Source organism: Cyprinus carpio, chromosome B15 (assembly GCF_018340385.1).
Source record: "Cyprinus carpio isolate SPL01 chromosome B15, ASM1834038v1, whole genome shotgun sequence".
Classification (NCBI taxonomy): domain Eukaryota; kingdom Metazoa; phylum Chordata; class Actinopteri; order Cypriniformes; family Cyprinidae; genus Cyprinus; species Cyprinus carpio.
The window spans coordinates 24577091-24604460 of NC_056611.1; the positions used below are offsets into that span (position 1 = coordinate 24577091).

The 27370-nt window shown below is 35.7% G+C and overlaps 1 protein-coding gene across 12 annotated transcripts in view; it reads left to right on the forward strand.

Annotated features, from left to right (window-relative positions):
* robo2 (roundabout, axon guidance receptor, homolog 2 (Drosophila)) overlaps positions 1 to 27370 on the forward strand; it is a 380931-nt gene that overhangs the window by 342722 nt on the left and 10839 nt on the right. For 6 of the 12 annotated variants that reach the window (XM_042739942.1, XM_042739943.1, XM_042739952.1 and 3 more), the window contains 10 exons: positions 688 to 812; positions 1370 to 1541; positions 3061 to 3243; positions 4494 to 4520; positions 8206 to 8248; positions 16918 to 17045; positions 18434 to 18709; positions 19786 to 19911; positions 25283 to 25442; positions 26425 to 26688. In XM_042739942.1, the coding sequence (XP_042595876.1) occupies positions 688 to 812; positions 1370 to 1541; positions 3061 to 3243; positions 4494 to 4520; positions 8206 to 8248; positions 16918 to 17045; positions 18434 to 18709; positions 19786 to 19911; positions 25283 to 25442; positions 26425 to 26688 (1504 nt within the window). The remainder of the gene's footprint in view (positions 1 to 687; positions 813 to 1369; positions 1542 to 3060; positions 3244 to 4493; positions 4521 to 8205; positions 8249 to 16917; positions 17046 to 18433; positions 18710 to 19785; positions 19912 to 25282; positions 25443 to 26424; positions 26689 to 27370) is intronic. The other 6 variants (XM_042739949.1, XM_042739955.1, XM_042739945.1 and 3 more) reach the window with 3 other exon arrangements.

Below are 27370 nucleotides of genomic sequence, written 5' to 3' on the forward strand. Positions count from 1 at the left end.
CTTCCCTTGTCTCTGTCAGAGTGGTTCTGATGGCGTTAATAAAATAAGGGTCCAGGGTCTCGACTTCTACATTACACACTCTGTTTTCAGCCAAGGACAAAACAGCGTCTTGGGATTCACAACTGGCCTCGTTCAATCGATGTATCCATGTCAATATGTTTACCCAGCGCTCCATTCTTTACTCTTTACAAAAACACATCTCCGTTCTTCGCATTCCTCCCCGAGCTGAGCGACTTACTACATGCCTGTCAGAGCGATTTGCTAAGAAAGCTGAGTTGTTTGGATGGCTCACCATCTCATTGTCTCTCAGTAAATGTATTTTTTCAGTAAATCCCTCCTTTCAGAGGCAGGATATGAAATCATAGTGAAATGTGAAGGAGTGTCAGGCTGAGGAAAATCCCCATCTAATGAACTTGTGCACCCGTGGCCACCTGTCTTACATCTTAAAGCTCAACACACACATCGATTGCTTAATGCTAATGCTGTGACTTACAACAGACTCTTTCAGAGGAAACAGAATGAGAGAGTGTCATGGCATGAGTGTTGAGTGTTGAGTAAATCCTTGCCAAACAATCAGAGGCAGCTGAAGCCTCAAATCTTTTCTGGAAAGTCCGGAATGTCAATAGTGTAGAAGAACATCGTGGAAGTAAAACCCCATTGTTTCTGTTTCTCTCCCGTGTGTCCCAGCGCCCAGTGCTCCTCCTCAGCAGGTGACGGTCCTCACGGTGGGCAATCAGAACAGCACATCCATCAGTATCTCCTGGGACCCTCCTCCTGCAGAACATCAGAATGGCATCATCCAGGAATATAAGGTAAATGCCACATGACCAAATGAAGTCCTTAGCAATACAAATTACTAATCCAAAATTAAGTTTTGATATATTTACTGTGGGAAATTTACAAAATATCTTCATGGAGCATGATCTTTACTTAATATCCTAATGATTTTTGGCATAAAAGAAAAATCTATCATTTTGAGCCATTCAATCTATTGTTGGCTATTGCTACAAATATACCTGTGCTACTTATGACTGGTTTTATGCTACAGGGTCACATATGAGGATGTTTTAAGGGGCTAAACTCAATAAATAATGTGTGTACAAAAAGTCGTTTTGGATAGAAGTGCACACTAGATGACTGTTTACATTTTTTACTTTTGTTCAAAATGGGCCTCATTTATGAAACACAAGCAGAACAAATTTCTCTATAAATTGTCTGTAAATCCCTTCATACATAAATAGCTGTACTGAATTGAAACAATTTACATAAAAATGATTTTACGAGTAATTTACACAAAAATTGTTTTCGTTAATGAGGCCCAATCATTAAAAATGACTTTTTACAGACAATTTGCTATTTTCTCTCTCAGATCTGGTGTTTAGGGAACGAGACCCGTTTCCATGTAAATAAGACGGTGGACGCAGCCATCCGCTCAGTGGTGGTGGGAGGTCTCCAGGCGGGGGTCCAGTATCGGGTGGAGGTGGCCGCCAGCACCAGCGCTGGGGTGGGGGTGAAGAGCGAACCACAAACCATCATTATTGGTACGGGACATCTTTTGGTTTCGATAACCTTTACTGTCACACTGCATCTGCCTTTTATCTGTGATGGGCAGAAATATCTTAAAGCTCACTATTCATTGGATGGTTTTGAGCGGGGTCACCAGAATCAAAATTAAATCTCATGGTCTCATGATTTTTTTTCCAGGTCTTTGGGTGTTTACAGTGTGAGTTATGTGAGTTGTAGCAGGTTGTGACTGGTTTGACCCATAAGTGATGATTTGGCCGGTGACATGCCCTTATTCTCAAATGTCACACTCACTATCCATCTTCACGCACAGCCAGGAGCTGATAGACTATTTATCAAGATTGCAGTTTGTGTGTATGTGTGTGTCCTACCTGGCTGATTTAGCTACAAGACAGCATAAAAAATCTAAATTAATATTTTTTGCCTCTAATAAATATCCCTAAGTTATTGTAAATATTTAATGTGCTCATCACTTCAAAAGGGAAAGAAATTTGTTTTTATAACATTTTATCAACTTTCTCTGCGTTTTGAACTTAATTTTATTATTATTATTATTATTCTTTTTTTTTTTTTTTTTGGTGGGACATGTGGGCAGGGTTAAGTAATATTGACCAATAATCTTTATAATCTAACATGATTCCATCCAATCAAATACAAAGTGATAATAATATGTACTGTAAATTCTGTTTTGTGTTTTTATACAGCATTTTGTGTTATTTAGTTAATTTTTTGATTTTATATTTTTGCTGAGGTGGGACATGTGGATTATATTAAGTAGTATTAACCAAGTCTCATCTGACATTATTACTAATGAATATAGAATTCATATCAAATGAAGGAAGTTATGTGTACTGTAAATACAGTTTTGTGTTATTTGTACACATTTTGTGTTATTTAGTTAAATTTTTTGTTTTATGTTTTTTTGCTGAGGTGGAAATGTGGGTGGGGTTAAATAATATTAGCCAATAATATAACTCAAACATGATTCCATCCAATCAAATCCTAAAGGATAGTAAAAGTCATAAATAAATGTAAGTCTCATCTTACATTATTTCTGATGAATATTGAAATAATATCAAATTAAGGAAATTAAATGTGCAGTAAATACTGTTTCTTGTTATTTATACAACATTTTGTGCTAGTTATTTTAGTTTTGTATTTTATTTTTGCTGAGGTGGGACATATGGGCAGGGTTAAGTAATATCAACCAATAATATTTATAGTCTAACATGATTCCATCCATTCAATAAAATCTCACATTATTTCTGATGAATGTTGAAATAATATGACATTAAGGAAATTAATTGTGTGATAAAAACTGTTTTGGGTTTTGTTTTTTTCTGTTCTGTTCACTGAAGTAACGCTAAAGATCAAGGTGATGAGCTTTTAACGCTCTAGTTGAGTTGATTAAATTCTGTGCTGATGTTTACTGGAGCACAAGTGTTTTTCTCGTGCTATTAAACTAATTTAGAAACTCACCCACAATTTTCAGTTTATCTAATAGCGGTTCTCTCTTGCGTGTGTGTATCCATGTAGGTAAAGACTTCCGGGATGTGATCATGAGCAGGAACAACAGCATCTCAGAGCAGATCACGGACGTGGTGAAGCAGCCGGCCTTCATCGCAGGCATCGGAGGGGCCTGCTGGGTCATTCTGATGGGCTTCAGCATCTGGCTCTACTGGAGGAGAAAGAAGAGAAAGGGTCTCAGCAATTACGCAGGTAGAGACCAGATCCGCTGGAGCTACACACAGTGGCGATTGTTTTCAGATTGCACGGGAAGCACAACTTCCCCTTAATGCGTGTTTAGTACAAATAATACAGATATTGTTAGTATTTTAGCAAATTAAACCATGACCCATAGAGCCTGTGCTTTACTGGGCTATTTATTTTAATGAAGCAAAGAGTGATGTTCATTGGATAAGAGGCTCTAAAGTGCCGTTTTGTGTCCTTATTTGTATTATTAAAGCTTTTGAATGGGACATATTCAGCTTTCAATCAATGTGTTTTTGTCCCAGCTTTCACTATATGATGATTTGTTCAAGCTCATAAATGGACAGGACTTTCTTGCAAATGGCCAATAATTGAAAAATTAACCCTTGTGCTGTGTCTTTAATAACAACCTGTTTTCTTTCAGTTAGGACAGGTTTTGTATTTCTTTTTGGAGCTGACTGCTTGTAGGCTTCATTGATCTAAGCTTATGCACCTCCATTTTTAATAAAAAAAAAATGCATAATTTGTGGATAATTTTGGCAATATTCACTCAAAATCTGAGGTGTATAAGCTCATATCAGTGAGGCTTATAATCAAAACCTGTGCTAATTAAAAGAAAAAAGTTGCTAGATTGAAAAAAAGATTGCATCCAATATGTGGTCATGATATAGCATAATGGGAAATTTATATGCAGTATTTTGGAGGCCATTCATTTTTGATCAGGAACTCCACAAGAATTGTTGGGAGGTTGTTCCTTGTGTGAGCAAAGTCCCTAGTCCAATGTGATAAGAAACTATTAAGTATTATTTTATAAATACTTTCACTCTTTAGTAGTACTTAGAAGCAGCATTGCAGATATGTATATATATGTATATATATATATATATATATATATATATATATATATATATATATATATATATATATAAACACATTTTGTCATTGATAAGTGATATCTGTGCTTCCCTACTGTTTAAAAGCACCGGCCGCCACTGAAAAGCACACTCTTTTGTTTTGTTTTTGTTTGCTTTTTACACTTTATTTTAACTGTGTTTGTGTCTTCTGTGTTAGACTGTCTCATTCCTTTAGCTGCTGTCTTGCTGTTTTGACTCTGATGGCATAATGCAAACCTTTGAACACACTCCAGGATGCATGCGAATAATCATGCACACGCACAGAACCACACAAACCTTCCAAAGCCCGACTGAGCACTGCAGGCTTTTTAACACACACTCTTCTCTGTCTTCTTGTTTTTGCAGTTCAGTCGTTCACCTTCACCCCTGCAGGTACTGTTCATTTGTCCCGTCTTTTCGAAACCCCCATCCCTTCTTCCTGCATTATCTTACTTTTCTTTACACAATCAAGTATCCCTTCCCATGATTCAAGCTCACAGGTCTTCACATGATGCCCACCTGACTTTGTCAGCACAATATAGGGAGTAAATCTGGCTCACAAATTATGGACAGATCTAGACAGTCTAAAAATTGTGCATTTATTTATTTTATTTTATTTTGCTAAAAAGTTATATAAACATGTAATGGCATTTATCTTCATATTATGCATTTATAATATTATTTATTTAATTATTTAAATATATATCTTTAAAGGATAACATTTCAAACTAAAGTACAAGAAGTGAACATAGATTTGTTGGCTGTGAATAAACACTGTTTTTACATGCCTCTATGAATGCTAACAGAGTCAGGTGGGCTGCAAGATCCTGCAGTTCTCCATTTGTGTTTCTTTGTCCTTTTCTTCAGGTCATTTTTTCAGTGGTGGTCACCTGTGCTGATCTTTTCATGTGGTTTTTCCATCTCATCTTTATCTTCTTTTTATTCTCCTGCTCTCTCTTTCTGACTTTTTGTTTGTGCAGGTGTTATGAATTGTTTTTGTTCTCTACCTGAGTTCTCTGCTCTTTGATTCATTCCTGTCTTTGTTATTAACCGCTTGAACAAACTTACATGTGAGAATCAATTGTTCCCTCCATACGAGGCTGTCGACATGTTTTCTGAAGATTTTCTTTTTTCCCTCGTGTGATAAACACTTCAATATGTTCTGTTTTAACCAGTATAGAAATCATAGACACAGATCTGGGTTTTAAAAGATTGGATTTTTCTTAATTACTGAATACTATTTAGTACACACTACATACTGTTTATAATTATTTATATTCTGTTACAGTCTTTCTAAAAGTTTTATTCACTTTTATTTGTGTATGTTCCGTTTGCATTTTAATTTGTTTTATGCTTCTGTCATTTTTATTATCTTTTTTTTTATATAATATTTTATATAATATTAATAGTAATAAATATTACTATTTAGGTTTAATTTATTATATTTTATTTATTAATGATAATATGCCTGGGCAGTATGCATTTCAAATATTAGTAGTATGCTAAATTATTGTTATATGTGGCCCTGGAGCACAAAACCAGTCATAAGTTGCACATGTATATTTGTAGCAATGGCCAACAATACATTATATGAGTCAAAATTATAAATTTTTCTTTTATGCCATAAATCATTAGGATATTAAGTAAAGATCATGTTCCATGAAGATATTTTGTAGATTTCCTACTGTAAACATATCAAAACTTAATTTTTGAGTAGTAATATACATTGCTAAGGACTTAACCCCCCTGGTTACATATATGATCACAAATAAATAATAATACAAAAAAAAAAAAAAAAAATTATATGTCGTAAGGATATATATTAATTATCTTAAAGTTCAGTTTTTTTATTATATTTAAATACGTTTTTGGGAAGATTTTGTCTTAACATTTGGCATCAATTTATAAGCAAAAAAGAGACAGTTAATATTCGATTATTGGATGCATTGGATTGAAGGATATTGTAGTGAAGCTTGCATTGTTGTACATTTTAGTAAATATAGTATTCATACTATATACTGTTGAAAATCGTAAGAATAGTGTACCATTCCGAACACAGTCCATCAAATATCATCCCATTCTGAAATACGGTTACGCTGCCATTGATTTTCCACTTTATGTTCACAATAGCAGAGAAATGTTTGTAATTCAATGGTTGGTTTGTCCGCATGTTACGTGATATATAGGAGATTCACAGGCCTTCCAGAGGTTAACCAGTGATGACCTGATCCAGTCACATGGTCGGCCACAATCACACTGTGAACTGATAACACAAAAAAGCAAAAAAATCACTCAGCAAGCCCAGGTTCCCTCCACGTCTCTCGGGGATTGTGTGCGGATTGAGGTGTGCTTTTATCTTGTAGGAGGGTTTCGCTCCAAACTTCATTACCGATGAAATCAGTCTCCCTGCAAAAGCGGACACCGCCGCACTCCACTTTTTTCCCAAGATAAGAGCGTACCAGTCAGCTGTCCGAGTCTTATGGCCTCGATATCCCTCGACTTCATTTTAATGCACTCCAGTGGTCTCTTCTCACCACTGCTTGAGTGGGCTTCAAGGTTGCCGGCTCCCAGGGGCCCACATCTTCTTGGTTTCTTGCTCCCATGTGCCGAGCAGATAAGTGTGGCATTCAGACGCATTACCGGCATGCCAGACCCCATATGCGTGATGCACGCGAAGGCAGCGGCCCATGCTAGCGAGGGCAGCTTCTTGCGATGAGTGAAAATTGTTGGTTTATTCTTGTTTCCTGGAGTCAAATTGTCTTAATCTCATTATCACGGTTCACTGCAAATCATGCAAACGTTTCAGGGCTTATAGAACAAAGAAAGACAGCCGATTCTTAAGCAAATACATCTTAGCATTAAAAGTGAATACACCTGTTCACACAAACACCCACTTTCCTCCTTTAAACCTGTCATCGCCGTGAGGCTAAATCAAGTTGTGCTTGGACGGGAAGGAAGGATTTGATGGAAATTTTATACGGGTGATTTTGTCGTGCCGCAGTAAATGCTTATTAAAGAGGAGTAATCAGTTTTCATATTGGAGAGAGTGCTTATCTGGAGCTCTGCCTAAAGCCGAGACTAACTCCAGTCTACGGGCCACATCAAAGCACCAGCAATGTGTCCTGTTGTAGATAGGCACTTAACAGACCCGCACACACCACATAGCGCCACATAAAACAGGTCCCTTGAGGAGAGAAAATACCTTCAGTGTTTGTTCTCAATTTACCGAAATGCCAGGTTCTGGAATTAGCAGCGAATGCAAATAAACCCAACAAACAGAGGGCCCAGAGGAGAGACGGACGCAGGGTAGCGTTCTTCGAGTTTAATGTTTGGTCTGTCTGTTTGACAGAAGAGGTGATGGATTGTTAACAGTGGAGAGAAAATGTCACTGATCTAATTCAGATTCTCTGCAGGGTGTGTGAACAGACCAGGAGTCACTCTGGATTAAATCATGTGATAATTGTTGCATAAGTGGGCATGCTTGAACATTCTTAAAGGGAACATTTCTTTATTCATTTACTCACCTTCATGTCATTCCAAATCTATATGCATTTTTTTATTATTCTGTGGAACACAAAAGAAGATTTAAAAAGAAATGCATCAGTGTTTTGTCATACAAAAAGGCCAATGGGGTTCAGTATAGTTTTACATCCCACTGACACTAAATGGACAAAAGCTTTGGACGAAAGTGTTTTCAAATACACACCTGCTTTAGTCTCCTTTTCATCAGTAATCCATCCTTTCTTTTGTACACTTTTTGTGTAAATCACTTTCTTTTGGCAATAATATTAAGGCAAAACCCAGAGAAAATAGGAATTTGTGGAAATAAAATGACAAAGATGCTTTGATTTCATAAATTCATTCTGCATGTTCATTTACAGCGTGCTATAAACAATTCAGTCACTCGTGAAAGATTACAGTGACGCATATATATGGAGACTTAATCAGTTCCAGCTGTTAATTTGGAATCATGTGTTAAATAATTGTGTATTGTGATGAGAATGGTGCTTAAGAGATTGATTTTGCTATGATGACTCAGTCTCTCTCTCTTTGTTTTCTACCCTCTTTCTGACCCCAGTGACGTTCCAGCATGTTGATGGAGGCTTGATGAGCAACGGGAGGTAAGATTCCTGTCATCCGCTCTCTCGTTCCCCTTGTTTTTCCTCCGCATGCCACAAAACAGTGCTAGTTATTATCTTTGTGCCAATCACCTGCCTTTAACCTTCAAAGACCAGCCCCTCAATTCCAAACCTCATTCATATTCTGTCCATCATCCCCTGGAAGGTCATCAAAACCATTATCCTCTACAAGGCAGTCATCTTCCAGCGCGTACTCTGCTTTTAAGGGTTCACGCCATTGCTGCACTGTTAGAAATTCATCTTAAGAGACGCTGTGGACTGGAGTTATTGAAAGGTTGTTCCTATAGGTTTCCGTGAGGGTTCTTGTGACACACAACCGATTCTCATGGGTCAACAGCTTGATTAACCTTCTAAAAGTCACAGTAGAGTCCATCGGTGCAGAAAAATTCTTTGCATAACCATTAAAACAGGGTTCTTTCGAATATAAATAAATAATTAAACCAGACGTATTGTTGATTCGCACCACTTTGAGGGTGTTCAGTGACCCCAGTGGGATCTGTATCATCATCACAATATTTTATATTTTATAATACCTCATTTGGTTATATATATATATATATATATATATATATAATATATATCATATATATTATATATATATATATATATATATATATATAAATTCTAATATACTTTAATGTACAGTATTTATATAAAACTTTTAAGTTAATATATAATATGTTGATTTAATTTAAAATTTAGATAACTGAAATTGAATGTTAAAATAGATTACGTTAAAATAGATAATAAACTTGGATTTTGTATAAATTATAATATAATATAATATAATATAATATAATTGTATTGTATTGTAGTGTATTGTATTTTTATAATTATTTTAAATGCACATGATATAAAATATTTTGATTTAATTCTAAAATTAGATAACTGCAATAAAATTAATTGTATTATATTAAATTAAGTGATAAACTTGAATATTTTATATAAATTATAATTGTATTTATGTAATTATTTGAAGTTAACATAATATATAATATTGGGATCTGTATCGCTGATAAAGACAATATGTTGATTTAATTGAAAATTTAGATAACTGAAATTAAATGTTACATCAAAATAATATCTACATCACCTAATAATAATAATTACTTATACTAAATTTTAATTTAAATTATAATTAAATTATAATATAATTTAATGGATTTAGATTATAGATAGCTTTTTATGTGCATTCTTGTATAGTTACCCATGAGCACCCAGTTTTATGAACAGATCAAACTACAGCATGCACCCACAGCAAGTGTGTGTTTATACATCAAGCTCGCTCTGATATCACCATATGACTGATGAATGAAAATATGAGATCTGCCTGTTTGTGTACCCTGCATCCTGTCAAACACACACCACACACACACACACACACATACTGTACGTACACACACAAATCTCTGCACATCTCCCTTCACGGACGGCTAGCTGCTCATAAATCTCACCCCCCAAAAAGAATTAGCAGGAACAATTTAAGCAGAGAGGGGTTTTATTTTATCATTTGTCAGCCCCCCTTCATCCCCGCTGCCTGTACGGACCCCCGCAGTGATAAATTTGCCTGTCACCTCAGCTGGGCGGCTGGAATATGAGCATGTGTAATAATGTAAAAATAATTACCCTAGGGAGAGGCAAAACTAAACCTTCCGGAATCTTTTGGCGGGCCTGGTTTTTTTAGGGGGTGGAAAGGAGAGTAAGGGTTTGTTTGAATGAAACCATATACCTGCTGGACAGGAGTGAAAGGTCTGTCTCTTTGGTGTCCAGGTGTCTTTTATCACACTGACAGGCCAAATCCAGTTTCTCTGTTTGAATTCCACACACCCACACCTCTTCTCATTGTCTCTGCTGCTGTATCAGTAGATTGAAGGTGTTTGAGTAGCTGGAATTAAAGCCGCAGCAGTGTCACCTGATTCTCCCTGCAGGAAGTCAAGTTCTGCTGATTGATTTGAAGATTCTATTCCAGATCCCATGGGTCTCCTATCTAATCAAAGAGGATGTCCAATTGTATTTTTTTTATAGTGATACCTTGTCTTTAGCGGCATAACGCCCTAGAGATTAGAGATGAGCACTTACCTCTGTAGATCTGAATTAAGACCGACATTTTTGCAAACGGTACGAGGTCTTTGTATAAAATGCATTATAAAGCTATTCAAAATGCCTTATTCTTCTCAATTATATTATATTATATTATATTATATTATATTATATTATATTATATTATATTATATTATATTATATTATATTATATTAAATTATATTATATTAAAATGTACATTCTAGCATGTTTTATTAATTTTATAAAATAAATTATTTATTGTCAAAAATTACTGATATTTTAACCCATTTAAATTAATAATAATAATAATTATAATTTTATCAGCATATAATAATCATAATAATTATATCTGTAATGTAAATTTTAAAAAAAAACTATATTTTGTAAATATTTACAAATTTTATATTTAAAATATTAATGTCACAAATTTTGTTTAAATGTTATTTTACTGAACAAATTCAGATTTAGAATGGAATATTGCATGTAAATTATAACAGAATGCAATGTAGTGACAGTGAACGTGTTTCACATCTTAACTGTTAAGCCCCTTTCCTTTTCCTGTATTGTATATTTTATGTTATGTATTGACCAATCAATATCCAGGATTGTAATATAATGCATTATATACAGTATACATGTTTCATAGGAAGTTTTATTGAAATCTTCTGCACGTTGAGGTGGGTTTATGCTGTGAAGGTGCTCTACATGTATCAGAACACTTGATCTTTCTTCTGCAGTGAATCCCCGTGAAGAAAGTTCCTGGAGAGATGATGGGAGAAATTGTTCATTTGTTACAGTCTTTGTTTATTGCATTAATTAGACGATAGCAACTGAAGCCGCGTCTGTTTCTGCAGCTCTTCATTGGCTGCTGCCAAATTGCTCGTACTGAACAATTACGCTTAATCGATCACAGAATAAATGATTCATGGAAGATGAATAGACGGCATATTGGTCAGGCCTTAAACTGATTGAAACTGATAATGGCAGATTGTTTTTTCTTACACGCTTTCATTTTCATTCACTGGTTTTCTTAATTCATTTTATTACTTTCATTTCTTTATGTACCAACTTACTTGTTTGTTTTTCTTTCTTTACTTCCAAATTCCTTCATTATCGTCTGCCATTTCTCTTTTCATTAATTTTCCTTGTGTGTGTGTGTGTTAAGAAATATTTTTAGTATATTTATAAGAAATATTTATATTATTATTTATATTATATTATATTAATATTATAATATTTAAATGTTATACAATAACATTAATATTATATCCATTTGTTATGTATTATTTTTGTACAGTTTTATTATGCATTATTATTATGTACTGTTTTTAAGTAAAGAGTAAGATATTCAAACTATGTACATTTCTATTTTTTTCTAATTTTTATTGTTTTAATGTAAACAGTAAGATATTCAAATTATATATATATATATATATATATACAGTCAAGAGGTTTTGTGTACCACTTTTCTTTCTTAGCTGCATGTCCTTTTTTTGCAAGTCACTTTATTCCTTCCCTTCCTTTTGTTTATATGAACATGTTTGTTTATACGGTATATTAGATTTTCATTGTGCTCAAAGTAAGCAGCAGCATCCTCCAGCCAATGTAAATCTGAAAAGCAAATGCATGTTTCAGCATGTCTTAAGCATAATTTAATGTGCAGGCTTTTAGTTGGCTTTCTCTGGCGCTCACTCTTTCTGCGGCTGTATTGGAGGGCATGTGGGCCTGTAAAGCCCGGCTGATTTATGAAGTAGGATTGGGATTAATATTGCTCACTCGGCTTGTTTACGACGATGCTCACAGACGCACTGCGAGGTTGTATTTCACAGGTGTGCGCGTGTCTAGAAGCGTGGCAGGGAAAAATGAGCCAAATCAAATCTCTTTGGTCTCAAGGCCACAGTGCGCTTTCGCTGTCTGAGGAGAGGGATTCGAGGCTGGGTGTCAGGGCTGGGATGAGGCCCCTGGCCCCGCTCCCGGTGATTTGCAGAGCAGAAATATGCCCGCTAAAACGATATTTCTCAATCTAATCACCTCGCACGGGAGAAGATGAATGCAAGGACAGAGCCGCCGTTACCACAGTCAACATCATCATCACCCACACTTACAAATCATCCCTGTGAGCACTGGCTGCGACTCTCTGCATGTGCTTGTTTACCAGAGAAATCAAAGTCAAACTCATGAAACCTCCATTTTTCTCTTGCGAGCTCAATTGACCAACTCTTCAGTTTGAAGGAAATTGCATTCCCTACACATTTAGCCTACACAGTAAAACAACACAATGTAGGTTATTTTAACAATTTTGGGTTACACTTTATTTTACAGTACCTATACTTACAGTGTACTTACCCAAGAAAGAAGGTCCAGTAACTACATGGGCATTTGTATATATTAATGAATTATTAACTATTATGAAAAACTATATATTTTACTTGGTCTTGCTGTTACAGTATTTAGCAGATTTTGATTTAATTGTGAAATGTAAGACTATGATATTATTGGCTAATATTTCCTGCCCACATAAGATGTCAGATATGATGGAAAGTCAGAAGAAAGGCTGTTTCAGAGAAGGATAAAGTTATCAAGTGAGCCTATTTCTGCCTTGGAGGGAAAAAAATTAAAATATTTTTATTATTTTTTTTACATTAAGAAAATGTAAAAATAAATTAAAAGTGAATAAGAAAATAAGAAATACTTAAAGTCACAATTAAGAGACAAAGTAGAAATTACTTCATTTTTCTTACTCTGGAGCTAATGAAACATGAGAACATGTTTTTCCTTTAAAATAGCAACAAGGAAAAATGACAATATTCCTTTAAAATAATGAAAGTAAAATATATATTTAAAAAAAGAAAATGCAGTCATACAGAAAATCACAGTTATGAGAAATGAAATTACAAATAATTAATTTGTCTTTCTATGAAGCAGCAGAAATGTAATTAATGAAACATGAATGAAAATTATTTTTTTTTCTTTAAAATAACTAATTAAAAATCTTAAAATATATTTAGAATAAATATAAAAAATATAATTTAAAAGTAAAGAAGACAATGCAGTCATACAATATTTTTATGAAACGTGAAAGATTTTTTTTTTCCTTTAAAGTAACTTTTATGTTTTAGTTTTAGTTTATTTTTTGTTTTGTTTTTTAACTTTAAGTAAATTAAAAAATGCAGTCATACATAGTTACAATTGAGAAATAAAATCAGTTTAAATAAAAGCAGTTACTTCATTTTTTCTTACTTTGGGGCAGAAAAAGGCTTCCATAATACATTTTGATAAAACATGAACAAAAAAAAAATCCTTTGAAATGACATGCGCATTTATTTCAAAGACTGGAGCTTTTTTTTTTTTTTTAAATATTGTTTTTTAAATATGAAAGGAGAAAAACACTTGAAAAAGAAAAGTAACTCATAAAGATCACCTGAGGGCCAAACAAAACCAAAACAGCGAAGGTGAAGAGAGGACCTGATTGTAAACAGGTAGCAAAGAGCATTTCGGTGGAGGTGAGGAGAGCGCAGGATTGTTTTTCAGACAGAAGAAATGCAGAGGTGGAGGGGGAAGGTTTGAGTCGTCCTCGATGTATTACCCTATGAGAAGTCAACGTGTCTGAGGAGGAGCCATCAATTTGAATGACTCGTCCCCCCTGAGGGCCTGTTTTGGCATTCAGCTGCCACATCAGGGGGTGTTTAGTCTGTCAGGACCCCCGCCTCCTCAGCCCGAGACCATCCATTCGGGCTCTGCTGGTTCTTATTAAAACCTGTAGCTTAGCGAGCGACGGGCTGCTACACTGCCATTACCAGTATATTGCCCCCGGCTTCCAAAAACCACACACTGTTCCCCGGGCCTGGGGGAGACGAGCCACCTCAGGGCAAATGTACTTCCACAGAGAGCAGGAGTGAGAGGAGACGAGAGGGAAAGTCATGGTGAAATAGAGAAAGAAAAGAGACAAAGACGACTGTGGTGTGTTGATGCACATCTGCGCTTGAGTCTTTAGATGAGCGGGTTTGCGTCAGAGACTGTACACCAGGCAAACAAGGTCAGATGAATAGGAGATATCACAATGCTCAACATGGCAGCTCTCAGAAATGAAGCCTTTTTAAAGCTGTGTTTAAAGTTACAAAGTTATATCATAGGTTTAATATGCATGTACACCCGCCCCATAGACTTTTAAGCACATACATGTATTTATTATTTGTTTGTTTGTTTATACAATGTATTTACTTTTTTTTTTTTTTCTGGTTAAACAGAATAGCACTGTGAGAAGGTGTATTAGTTTTACCTGTCTGTCTGTTTGTTTGTTTGTTTGTTTACTGGGTTTCCATAATGGATCATGAACATTATTTGTTTGTTTAATGATTTATTTATTTGTATAATAATAGTAATAATATTACTTATCATTATTATTATTATTATTATTATTATTATTATTATTTAATGACTGAATTACAATTAACGATTAAACAATGTACTAATTAAACAACTAAAACTAATTAAATATTTGATTAATGATGGATTATGAACATTTTTTTTTTTTTTGTTGATTTGTTTGTTTATTTGTGTAATAATTATTATTATTATTTAATTACTGAATTACAATTAACAATTAAACAATGTACTAATTACTGAATTACAATGAACAATTAAACAACTAAAACTATTGAATTAATTCATATTTTATTAATAATCGTTAATTATGTGTATATTTATGATAACAATAACTTATTTATTTATTTATCTATTTATTCATTTATTTATTTATTTGAGCAACATATGTTTGGGTTAGTGACTGAATTATAATTTCAATCTTTAGAAAATTATTTATTTATTTATAATAGCAATAGCTATTCTTCTTCTTCTTCTTCTTCTTCTTCTTCTTCCTATTATTATTATTATTATTATTATTATTATTATTTGGAACAACATATGAGTGCATAAATTCATTACCAAGATGGCCGCTGAGTGTACGGACTTGCTTTTAAAAATGTCTTTTGGTTTCTGCTCATGTCTTTGTGTTCTTTCAAAATCTCCCGTTCGCACCGGCATTGTTCTGTCTCCACGACCATGACCACAAATTGCTCTAAACATGATGAAAGGTGAAATACAGAGATGTGGGCCGAAAAATGAAGGGGTCCTTGAGCGCTTCATTCATCTACCTCTCTACTCGTTCTCCATTCCTCTATTGTTACATTCCCAGCCTTCCTCAACCAATGGCTCTTTATTTCCATCTACGCTCATTCTGAAGAGAAAAAAAAAACAGCCATTTTTATAGTGGGAATGTGGCTTCAGCAGCACAAATGAAGGGATGGGGGTAAAACACAAGCTCTCCTCAACATCTGTTGCCCATGGCAACAAGCATCAGCGAGGTGATTGCACAGTAAAGTGGTGGTAATGGCCCACAGCACTCACCCGTGACGGCTTAAAGTCTTAATGATGCCTTTACGCCACACACACCCTTGGGAAGACACACAACACCTGTTAAATCAAACCTCCTATGTGTGAGCTCGTACACACACACGGTTGTCAGATGTGGAGGAGTGTGTTGTAAAACACAGGAGTTCGCTGAGCTGAAGATGGTGTATTATAGTGAGGGTGATCTGTTAATTGAGGGTGTGTGTTGGCATGTACGGAAGGGCTTCGCTTTGTGTGTTTTCTTACACAGCTACAATGAAAAATGCTGTCTTTGTTTAAAATCCTAAAGCTTTCTGATAATTTCCAAGTTTATATGAAAAAAAAAAAAAATCTCATATATTGAGTGTGCCCTGCTACACTACCTGTGTTTTATCAAATAAACACAGATGCTACATTGGAAAATGTGGTAATCATTAGGAAAATCATACAAAAATAAGCATTTTCTGTTGAAAGGAGATGCCATGAGAACGACATACACATCATTTGTTTGTGTTATGTCTTTATTTGGACTCCCTGCAGATTTCTCTCGTATTTCTTTTTTTCAATCCTGCTGGAAAATATTAGATTGAAACAGACAGATTAAGAACAGACTCACAAAGCTTTGTTCTGCTGTATTTTAAACCGTTTCAATGTATTATTGGTCTATTTCTATTATTTTATAAAATCACATTTGTACACCGCTACACATCTTGAAATTGTATAATAATAAAACTAATAATAATGATAATATTTATTTTTCTGAGATAGTTGTCTTTAAATAGAATTAGATTTTACATAGTCTATAATAATAATAATAATAATAATAATAATAAAATCAGAAAGAAAGAAAGAAAGAAAGAAAATGAAACTGCCTGAAAGTGTCATTCAAATTGCTAAGGTTGTAGTTTATTAATTATTATTTCAATTAATTTGAGCATTTTTTTACATTTCTGTGCTGATTATACATATAAAAATTCCATGCACTGCTGTATAGAGGTTATGAATGAAACTTTCATATACTCACAAGGCTTAATTTACAAGTGAGCAATTCTTAAATTACTCTGCCTGTTTCAGTCAAATCCATATCCAATAATCACAAATGAGTTGGCAAGTTATGCAAATTGGTTGCTCAAACTGTGGAAAGTCAGAATCTAGAGAATGAAGTGTCACATGCATGGTTTGTGGTTTGTATTTCCCGCAGTCGTCCTGGTCTGCTGAATGCCAGTGATTCAGGATACCCCTGGCTCGCTGACTCCTGGCCGGCCACCAGTCTGCCTGTTAACAGCGGCTCTGGAGGACCCAACGACCTCAACAACTTCGGCCGCGGAGGTAAATCGACTCTCAGACACATTGCTGCATTGGCTAGGAATTTAGGACATATTAAATTGGTGAAATTGGTTGTAGTCAAGAGTTCAAAGTGTGAAAAGCAAGCTCTCACCATCAGTTGAAAGAAAATGTCCTCTTCCCCTTTTGTATTCATGGGCAATGATTCATTCAGGGTGTCCTGGTGTTGTCCGTAAGATGAACACCTGTATGCATATTGCATTGGCCGTTTTTGGATGCACACATTTATTCATCATGAACTGGGACAGACTTATATCGCCACCCGCATCCTGCTGTCACACTGAAACTAATGGCTGTGGTTCTGACCCACTGTCAGACAGAGGAAGGGCCGATAGCGGAGGAAAGGGGTGGTGGGGGAGAGAGGAAAAGATGGTGGTGGAGCAGTGAGTCGTGAAGGACAGCCGCAGCTTGAGTGCTGCAGATGCAGCTGCTGTATATCATTTTCTCTTCAGTACACACGTATACACACTCACACACGTAGAGTTACAGCATTATTTTCTCCTTCACAAGTGCAAAAACAAAAATGCAAAGAGAATATAGTAGCAGTGAGTCAAAGGGAAAGAATGAAAAGAAACTAAAGGCCTGTCCACACCAAAAATCTGCATATCCACAAACTTTCACTATGATTAATCTATCTCTTTCTGCAATTTATAATATAGTATGTAATAATATATTAATTAAAATATGTATAAAATACTAATAATATAATAATAATCAGTGTGTGTGTGTATATATATATTTTTTTTTTCCATAATTATCTGAGCATTATCTATGTATAATAATAATAATAAGTAACTATTTGTAATTATTATTATTATTATTTATTATTATACATACATTTATTATTACTTATTCTTATAGTTAGATTAGAGATATATTAATAATATTATTGTTGTTGATATTTCACACCACCTCAGGTACCACAATGCCAGAATTCCATCATTTTCTGAGCATTATTATTATTATTATTATTATTTGCTATTATTATTCATTAATATTAGTATTATAATATTATAATTATATATTATTATTATTATTATTATTATTATTATTATGAAGTATTCTTGTAGTTGTATATATTTATAGTTTCTATTATTATTTTTATTATTACTATTATTACCAACATGTCATAATTCCAGAATTATTTTGGTATTAATTCTGTGTGTGAATTTTTTGGGGTATTCAAAAACGTAAAAATTGACTTGAATCTGAAGATAAATAGATAAATACATAATATTTCAAATAAAAATATATCAAACTTGTTGTTAAAGAACATTGAATTGAATTGCATTGAAATATTTAGTACTTTTTTACCATATTTACACCACAATCTTGTTCGTCTACCTTTCATTCCATCTTCCTGTTCCACTCAGACGTGATGCCCAGTGCCCAGGCCGATAAGACAGGCACCATGCTTTCTGACGGAGCCATTTACAGCAGCATCGACTTCACCACCAAAGGTGGATTTGGCAGTCCAAGCCCCGCCTCCCAGGCCACGCCCTACGCCACCACCCAGATCCTCCATTCCAACAGCATTCACGAGCTGGCCGTCGATCTGCCCGAGGCCCAGTGGAAGACCTCCCTACAGGCCAAGCAGGAAATGGCCAACCTGGGCTACTCACTGCCAGACAAGAACTCCTGCAACAACAGTGAGTCGGGCTGAAGGGCCGCGGGTGTGTGTGTGTGTGTGTGTGTGTGAGAGAGAGAGAGAGAGAGAGAGAGAGAGAGAGAGAGAGAGAGAGAGAGAGACTTGTTTGTGCGTTTTATTTGCGTCCAAAATCTTTTGAAACAAAGCCAGCTGCTCTATTTCTGGATATTGCCTGAGGTTTATATCAGTGTTAATTTGACCATCATTGTATTAATGTTGCATTTTTCTGACATTCAGGAACAATAAGACTGTGTATCATTGGCCCATAACAAAATCCATGACCCTTGAATGTGTTTCTGACCAACCGCATTTATTATTTAAATTGTCTTCGGGCTAAAAGAATGTAATGTCATTAGCCAAGATTTATTCTATTTTGAAAAGCTTTTAGACAAATGCAATCTGCTTTTTTTAATCAAAAAAATACTACTATCCATATTAATGAACTTATTCTCTGCAGTTGAGCAGAATGATAAATTGCAGATGTTCCTTAACGCAATTAAAAACCATTTCCGCTTTCATTTAGACTTGAATAAACCTCTAACTATGAAATTACTGTAAATCACAATTATAAATGTTTCCATGAACTGGTTAACTTGCCAACAAATAGAATTAACTCCAAGAAAATTAGCACTAATGTATGTTGTTAACCTTTGAATGAGACACTTTCCAAAGAAACTAGACAAATTGAGAGATTCCAAAGCAATTGGGGCTCTGTTCCAGAGCCTAGTGAGCTGCCATGCTGTCTGCTACCTAAATAGGCAGCATCCTAACTGAAATAAATAAATAAATACAGAAAGAAAGAAAGAAAGAAAGAATGAAGGAAAGAAAGCCTTGTAAGTGAATGATTTGGAACACTTTATCAAGGCAGCCACTTGTATATTATTTGAATCTTATTTATTAATTTTCAAGTATTGAGTCTAAACATTGTTCAGTTAGAAAGAATGGGATTTTTAAATACAGTAGGAGTTGTGTGTGAGATCAGTGCTTTGCTTGTTGCTCTAACTGCACGCCCTTGCATGCGCTTGTGCCATCTTGCCCTCCACCTGATGCCACTTTTTTGCCCTTCGCCTCCACTAGCACTCCTTTTCATTCCTGACTACCGATTGGCTGACGGATTGTGTAATAGAATGCCACACAACCAATCACAGGATTTCAGCACCACCAGCTCCCACAACAGCTCAGATCGGAGCAACAGTCTGTCAGGTTGGTATTTCACCGGTTCAGGGTCAGCAGCCCACCCGCATCCTTCCTTCTGTCTGCCCCTCTCCCCTTTCACCTCCACTAACCGTGGTGCATACGCCATAACTCCTGCTCTGTACTGTTGATAATATGGGTTTGTGTAATAACTGTGTTACTTGTAGTCAAGTCGACTGGATCTACAGCCATTGTGGGATGGTTTCTAGCACTAAAATATGATTCTGCTGTGATATTAGGCAATTCTGAGCACTGACCTTTGCATAATGATATTTAGATTCCATAAATTCATTCTTTAACCCTCTGGTGCTTTTTTTAATGAATGCATGATATTTTAAGTCAATAATGGTTTTATAATGTAATATTTTATGTTTTTAGGGGATTTTAGGGGAAGTACTGCTATATTTATGGAATAGCTATGATTCGTTTATTACCTGTTCACCACAAGCATAACATTTCCAACTTAAACTGACATAAAATCTTGAATGCTTTGTTTGGTCTCTTTTTAAAGAAGACAACTGGCAGATTATTGCTGAAATTAAAAAGTTAAAAAAGTGAAACAAAATAAGGTTTGTTATTTATTATTAAAAATGCACAGTACTATTTGTAAATTTATATGAAATATATATGTTCCAAAACATGTTTTACTCTCAAAATGCATGAAAATCAAAGCCATACATCTAAACAAGTTGAGTTCCAAATTTGATGTTATCTCAAAAAATCAGTTTTCAGTAAAAATTTAGTTTGGTCGCACACAGTACCATATGCTCACTAGATGAAATTCACTTTGTGGAAATTCACATTTCCAGTGCAGTCTTTATTGACCATGAACAGTATTTTTTCAGGACCATTTAACTTTTTTAAGTCATATCCATGATTTTGTGTTCACATAGCATTGCCAAAACCTTTACCAATTTTCCAGTCAGAAATGACTGAACAGCACAGAGGGTTAAAAGGCAAAGTTTAAAATCAAGCGTTTCTGGTCTTCTCCTTTGGTTCCTCACAACACGTTTCACATGTGAAGGGGAAATGGCGCATGATACAATCCATTCGACCTGTTGCAAACGCTGTAATTCCAGCAAAGCATCTTTTGACATTGTCATTAACCTTGTGTTAACAATGTCAGTGTGTTTTTGATTTAAGCAGAGGTTTGTTTTGTCATAGGTTACTGTTGCAACATAAAGGAAACCACTCGGAAATGCACACACGCACTTGAGCAGCTTGATCTGAGCCGATTCCTCCCTTTAATGGTTACAAGCTGCAATAAAATTCATGTACTGAAAATTACAATGTCATTTATAGGACATGGAGACGGCCCCCATCCTCTCGTCTCGCTGTCCATGTGGCTCTCTTTCTCCTCTCTAATCAAGTTTCATGCCAGTGCTTTAACTGTGCAGTAATCCAACGCAGCCTCAGACATTAGATGGGAAGCTCTCCAAGCATCTGGCTCAAGTGTTTCATGGGCTACAATTAGGACTCCAAGGGTAGATTTAGGTCAAACATCTCAGCCTCTTCAGGCAAGGATTGTTTAGAAGATAGAGATCATTTGTCCAAATCGAAGCATTCTGATCTTGTTTAACTTTTTTAAGGGCTGTAATGATATAATGTGATATCACATTTGTGCTTTATATGTAGCAACCTGATTAACATGAAAACTATTGTCGTATTTTATTATTTAGCATTCAGACAAGTTATACAGATCATGCTTTTGGAAATGTACACTACCATTCAAATGTCAAAATACAGTAAAAAGAGTAATATTGTGAAATATTATTATGATTTACTCTGGACTACAACATCAGCGATAAGGGTCAGTTTTTTTTATTTTATTTTTTTTATTGAAATCTATACATCAAAAAAGCTTTCCATTGTTGTATGGTTTGTTAGGATAGGACAATATTTGTCCAAAATACAACTCCTATTTGAAAATCTGGAATCTGAGGCTGCAAAAAAAAAAAAAAATCGAAATATTGAGAAAATAGCCTTTAAAGCTAAAGTTCTTAGCAATGCATATTGCTAATCAAAAAATAAGTTTTGATATATTTACGGTAGGAAATTTACAAAATATCTCCATGGAACATGATATTTAATTAAAATCCTAATGATTTTTGGGATGAAAGAAAAATCGATCATTTTGACCCAAACAATGTATTTTTAGCTGTTGCTACAAATATACCTGTGCTACTTAAGACTTGGGTTTTGTGCTCCAGGGTTACATATATATATAAAAAAGTGGAAAGACTAAAAAGGGTTGCTTTTACATTTCCAAAGGGCCATCACATTACGCTTGATTATTTCCAAGCAAACATATGTACTTCATTTGTTTGCTGAGGATCATTTTGGCTTACTATCCCAAATAATTTGGAAATATTTATATCTGGGAATTGGTGTATCTTTTCAACACAGAAACTTTTCATCTGTTTTAATCTGTGCTTGATACTTTTTTGATACTTTATATCAGAGATCATGTCACTTTTAGAATCTGATCAGATTTTTATTGAATTTAAATGTTTAAAGACAGTAAAAACAGTAAAACATGTTTTGCCCACTTTCAGAGGGCATGTTTGCTGTCACGCATGTGTTTTGAGCCAAAATTCACAGCTGTCCTTAGAAAAACTGAAAAACTTTCTTTTCCTAATCAGGAACACATGCATTTTCAAGTGCATAAAGTACTGCCCCATTAAAAGCAAATGATTTTTCAAATACTGTTATTACTTCTTTTTCCCACCATAACATAAAATTAGATCATAATTCATTGTACAAGATAGAACAGGTCCGAGTTGAGCAAGCTCTCATTGATGTGTTAAAGGTGTGAAACTTTATAAGTTATGAAACATTCCTTTGCCTCTTCACTGGCCTGGTTTGGCCTAATTCAGAAAGCGACCTCATGTTTGTCAGTCGAGTCTCTGCTGTCCCCCAGCGCCCTTCCTGTCTGTTTTCCTCACATTTCTTACATTGGTAATTTCAGGAGCTGCCCCGACTCCTCAGCAGAGACTCGTTTACATTATTGATGCCCTCTACTCGACAAACAGAGGGAGAAAGAAAGGAGGAAAGAGAGAGGAAGTGAGGGAGTGATTGAGTGATCACGCCATCTCTCCATTTATTGGCTGACGCCGCTCGTCACCCAGAGGAACGATTAGGAAACCCAATTACTTCCCCCCACTCCAGCCACTTCTGCCTCTAGCCTGTTGTTATTTTTTTATTACTAGCATGCTTTATTCATCTTCGTTTGACACTTCCATCCCTCCGCAAGACTCGTAATGCCTCCCCGCTCTCCCTCGGCCGTCTGAACAATAGCGCACCGTCAGCGAGAAGTTCCGGCGATGAGAACGCTCTGTAATAGGCCGACTGCCGAGAATATCATAAACGTCTGCCACCGTATGACAAATCTGCCTTAAACTGAGCTTAGCTACAGTACTCATCCTCTTGCGCATCCTCTTTCACGCTTGTTTTTGTTTTTCTTAAAGGAACAGTGCACCCAAAAATGTTTATTTTGAAAACACTCACTTTCATGTTGTTCCAAACCTGTGTGAATTCTTCATTTTGACACACAATTATTTTTAAATTATTACACTGGTTTTCCCTTTCTGGTTGCTTTCTATGTACAGTACTGTACGATGAATGTAAACTGAGTTTTTAAGCAAAGGACAAAAAAAGCATCAAAAAGTGGTCCATATGACTATATTTCAAGTTTTCTGTAGCCATATGATAGCTAATGAGGAACACACATTTATTCAACAAACAATATTTTGTTTTCGTATTATGTAATATTAATTTTAGTGATTTTGTTCTTTTGTATTTATTTTTTATTTTTGCTTTATTTATTTTTCCTATTCAGATTTTTTTTCCATCTAATATTTATATTTTAATTCTATCAGCTTCAATTAATAAAAACAATTATAATATTTTTAATTTTAGTTAACAGTAACAACTGCCTGAACTCAAAAGCCAAATCAGTCCATTTTGTGAGCAATTTAGTTTGGTTAGGCATGGTTTTATGAACTGGATCAATTATTAATCGTTTGGTCGAACCAGTTCACAAAAGTTGGTCTGAACTGGGTTCTGTGAACTTAAAACAACAGTTGTTTGAAAAGATTCAAAAGAACGTGTCTCATAAACTTTCTAAATGCCCCAAGAAGGACTAGTTATTTATTATCACTAAATTATTCTTCAAATTTCTTTATTTGGTTTTCACAGAAGAAAGAAAGTCATATGGTTTTGGAACAACATGATCGTTTACATTTTTGGGTGGAATATTCCTTTAAGATCCAGGAAAGATAGTCTATTCATAACCCTTGAATTTGACTCAACATGGCTTTTATAAAGAGTTTTTTGGACTTAATGTATAGCCCTGTCAAAGTCCTGGCATCATATTAAATAACATGATGTTTGAAGCCACAGGGCTGCCTGAATCGGAACATTTCGAGGCGGCAGGGACGATTAGAGGCCATTGGCAGACAGAGGCAGATGATGACAGATAGGATCCCATACAGCACAAGTGCTGCCAGTGAAGGTTTCCCCCCCATTTGCATTTGGCCGTGTGTCTGACTCCATCAGCCTCAGCTATTTTATGCCTGGCTTGAAACACGGGAGGATCTGGCAACATGCAGCATCGCACTGGTCATGTCGAGTTTGCCAGCGGCGGCATTAATAATTTACAGTAATGAATCCTGCCGCCTCTGCACGAAATCTGTGGAGGACACGCATATACATCACTTCCTCATCCCAAATGTCTTCATCTGGCATGACCGTTACATTTAGATGGTTTTGTTAATTAGATTGTGACTGAAGGGTGATTAATTACTATCCTTCGTACTAGTTCTTGGGCAAGTGTGTGATTTGCCAAATCTTTTGTCCAGGGAGATTGTTGATGCAACATATTCAAGTTCAGCAGCCTTTCTTTCCGTCTTTGACACGTTCTGTTTCTTTCCCAGTACTACTTCTAAGAGTAAAGAAAAGTGCACATTCATAGAGTAGAACCAGAGTTGTAAGTTATTTCAGCAAGCTGCATAAATAGGAATCATAGTTAAAAGGAGGTCAAAGGTTTATTCAGTATTTTTTTTTTTTTTTTACTTCAGTCTTTGAGCCATTGACATGCTGCAAAGGGTTTCTTTCACCACGCAGCCTTGAGATTGCTTTTTTTGGCCGTGTTGGCTTGGGAACATTTTGAAAGCAGTTGGAGTTGTACATTCTAACATACAAGCAATTGCGTATGACAGTGGCATTGCAAGAGCCTTCACTTAGCACAGAGAATTTCAAGCACGTCATGTGGGGAATAAATCAATTTTCTTTTTAAGGTGAAAACATGGAAATTGGCTAATCACATGGAATTATTCTACATTCAGGCTTTAACAAATATCCCCAACTTTTACTACTGTAGGTGGGAAAGGCGGAAGGAAGAAGAAGACCAAAGCAAACTCCAAGCCCACCAAGATGAATGGCTCCAACTGGGCTAATGTTCCACTCCCTCCTCCACCTGTCCACCCTCTTCCAGGCACAGAGATGGACCACTATGCCTCAGAGCACCATGACGGAGGAGGGTAGGGTTCAGAGTCACTCATTCAGCTCTACTTAGTACAAGTAATAGAGACACTCTATACTGCAAATTCAATGGTCACATCTATAATATCTAGAGATTATGATCCATGTAATTAAGCATTGGATTTTTCCCATTAAGTGGTAAAAATGGTGGTTTAAAATAAAACCGGCCATGATGTTTGTAAGAAACTGTTTAAAGTCTTGTTTTTGCTAGCTAACATATTATCAAAAAATCTGCTTATAGCATTTATTTATTCCTTAGAGAGTTAATCAAGCCACTAGCACTAAATGATTTATTTGTTGTCCATTATAAATAGACAAGATGTAATATTAAATCCCTGTTTAACAAACTGTTCATGCTCAGCAACTTTTAATATACTTTCACCTACGTCGGCACTCCACTCTTGACTGATATCAGCGTCGCCCCATCTGTACAGTTAAAAGAAAACATGAAGGTGGTGATACAAATTAAATACCCTGCCGGAGAGGTGTGCTTGCCTTTCAAACCTGTTAATTTCTATCTCGGAGAGTCATTGGGCTTAATAGGCTCTCTGGCAAATGAGTAGTCTTCTACATAGTAAATCTCGCCACTGTCTTTAATGGCTTCAGATTAAAACTGTTATGTCCTACGGGACGTGCACTGACAAATTCCTCTAATGAACGTTGGCTTTATGACATGTATTATTTCAGCATGTATAAGCACTGTTCTGGGAAATAAGAAAACGCAGCCACTCTGCCAGATCAGCCTGCATTAAATAACAAGTAAAGCTGAGAAAATCCCTCTTGATTTAACCCAAGATTTACATTATATGTTGCTAAACCTGAGTCTCACTATATCCATAACTGTTGGCTAGACCAACATTCCTAAAAAAAAAAAAAACAAGATTCCTTTCTGTCTTGCCTAGCACACAACTGTTTGTGGGGTACCACAGGGACCTGTCTGTGGTCTGTTTTCATTTTGTTTCTATGCTCATTTGTTTTTAGATATGATAGTGATGGTTGGGGCCCACCCTTGCCCGTGCAGACGTACCTCCATCAGGGTTTAGAGGATGAGCTGGAGGAAGAGGAAGAACGGGTGCCCACTCCTCCCATAAGGGGTGTGGCCTCCTCCCCTGCAGCAGTTTCCTTTGGGAAGCAGTCCACAGCCACACTGAGCCCATCCCCACGTGAAGAAATACAGCCCATGCTCCAATCCCACCTAGATGAGCTAACCCGTGCTTACCAGTTGGACATGGCTAAACAGACTTGGTAAGATCTCGATACACTGGTTTAATATACTTGGGTATAATGCAACACTTACATTCCAAGTTAGCTTTTTGGCCCTTTGTAGTAAAAAGTTTGAGCACCTCTTCACTAGAGGCACTAAATGCAATTATAAAATATAAAAATGACTATTTAACATCGAAGATCAAAGAGCTGTTATTTTTTTTCTTTTACTTAACTGGTTTCCTTTTTACCTGCAACTGAATTAAACTGGAGAAAAATATCTGTTATTACTGCACCACATTTGTTAGTCATTTTCAATAGAACCATGATTTAAATGAAAAAGGTGAATGTAGCTGAATTAAGTATGAAAACAACTGATAGTTGTTCCTCCCAAAGCCCCAATGCTAAAGCCATTCTTCAACCTTTCTTTCCAAGAGAAAAAAAAACTTTCACTTATTACAGTCGGCACTGTGAGGAAACGGCCTCTACTTGTCAGGTGGAAGATGTCATGTTACCGCCATAATGAGTATGTTGCTCATAGAACATTTGTGACAACTGGGAAGAGCCCATAATTATATCCAAATCCTGGCACAGACCGCATCAAAGCAGCAGCAGCAGCACTGCACAAACACACACCGATACACATATAGACACACAGTAGGGCTGTCATCGAACCTAGCTGTCTAATGGGTGACAGCCGCAGCAAAGACATGCCTGTGGTGGT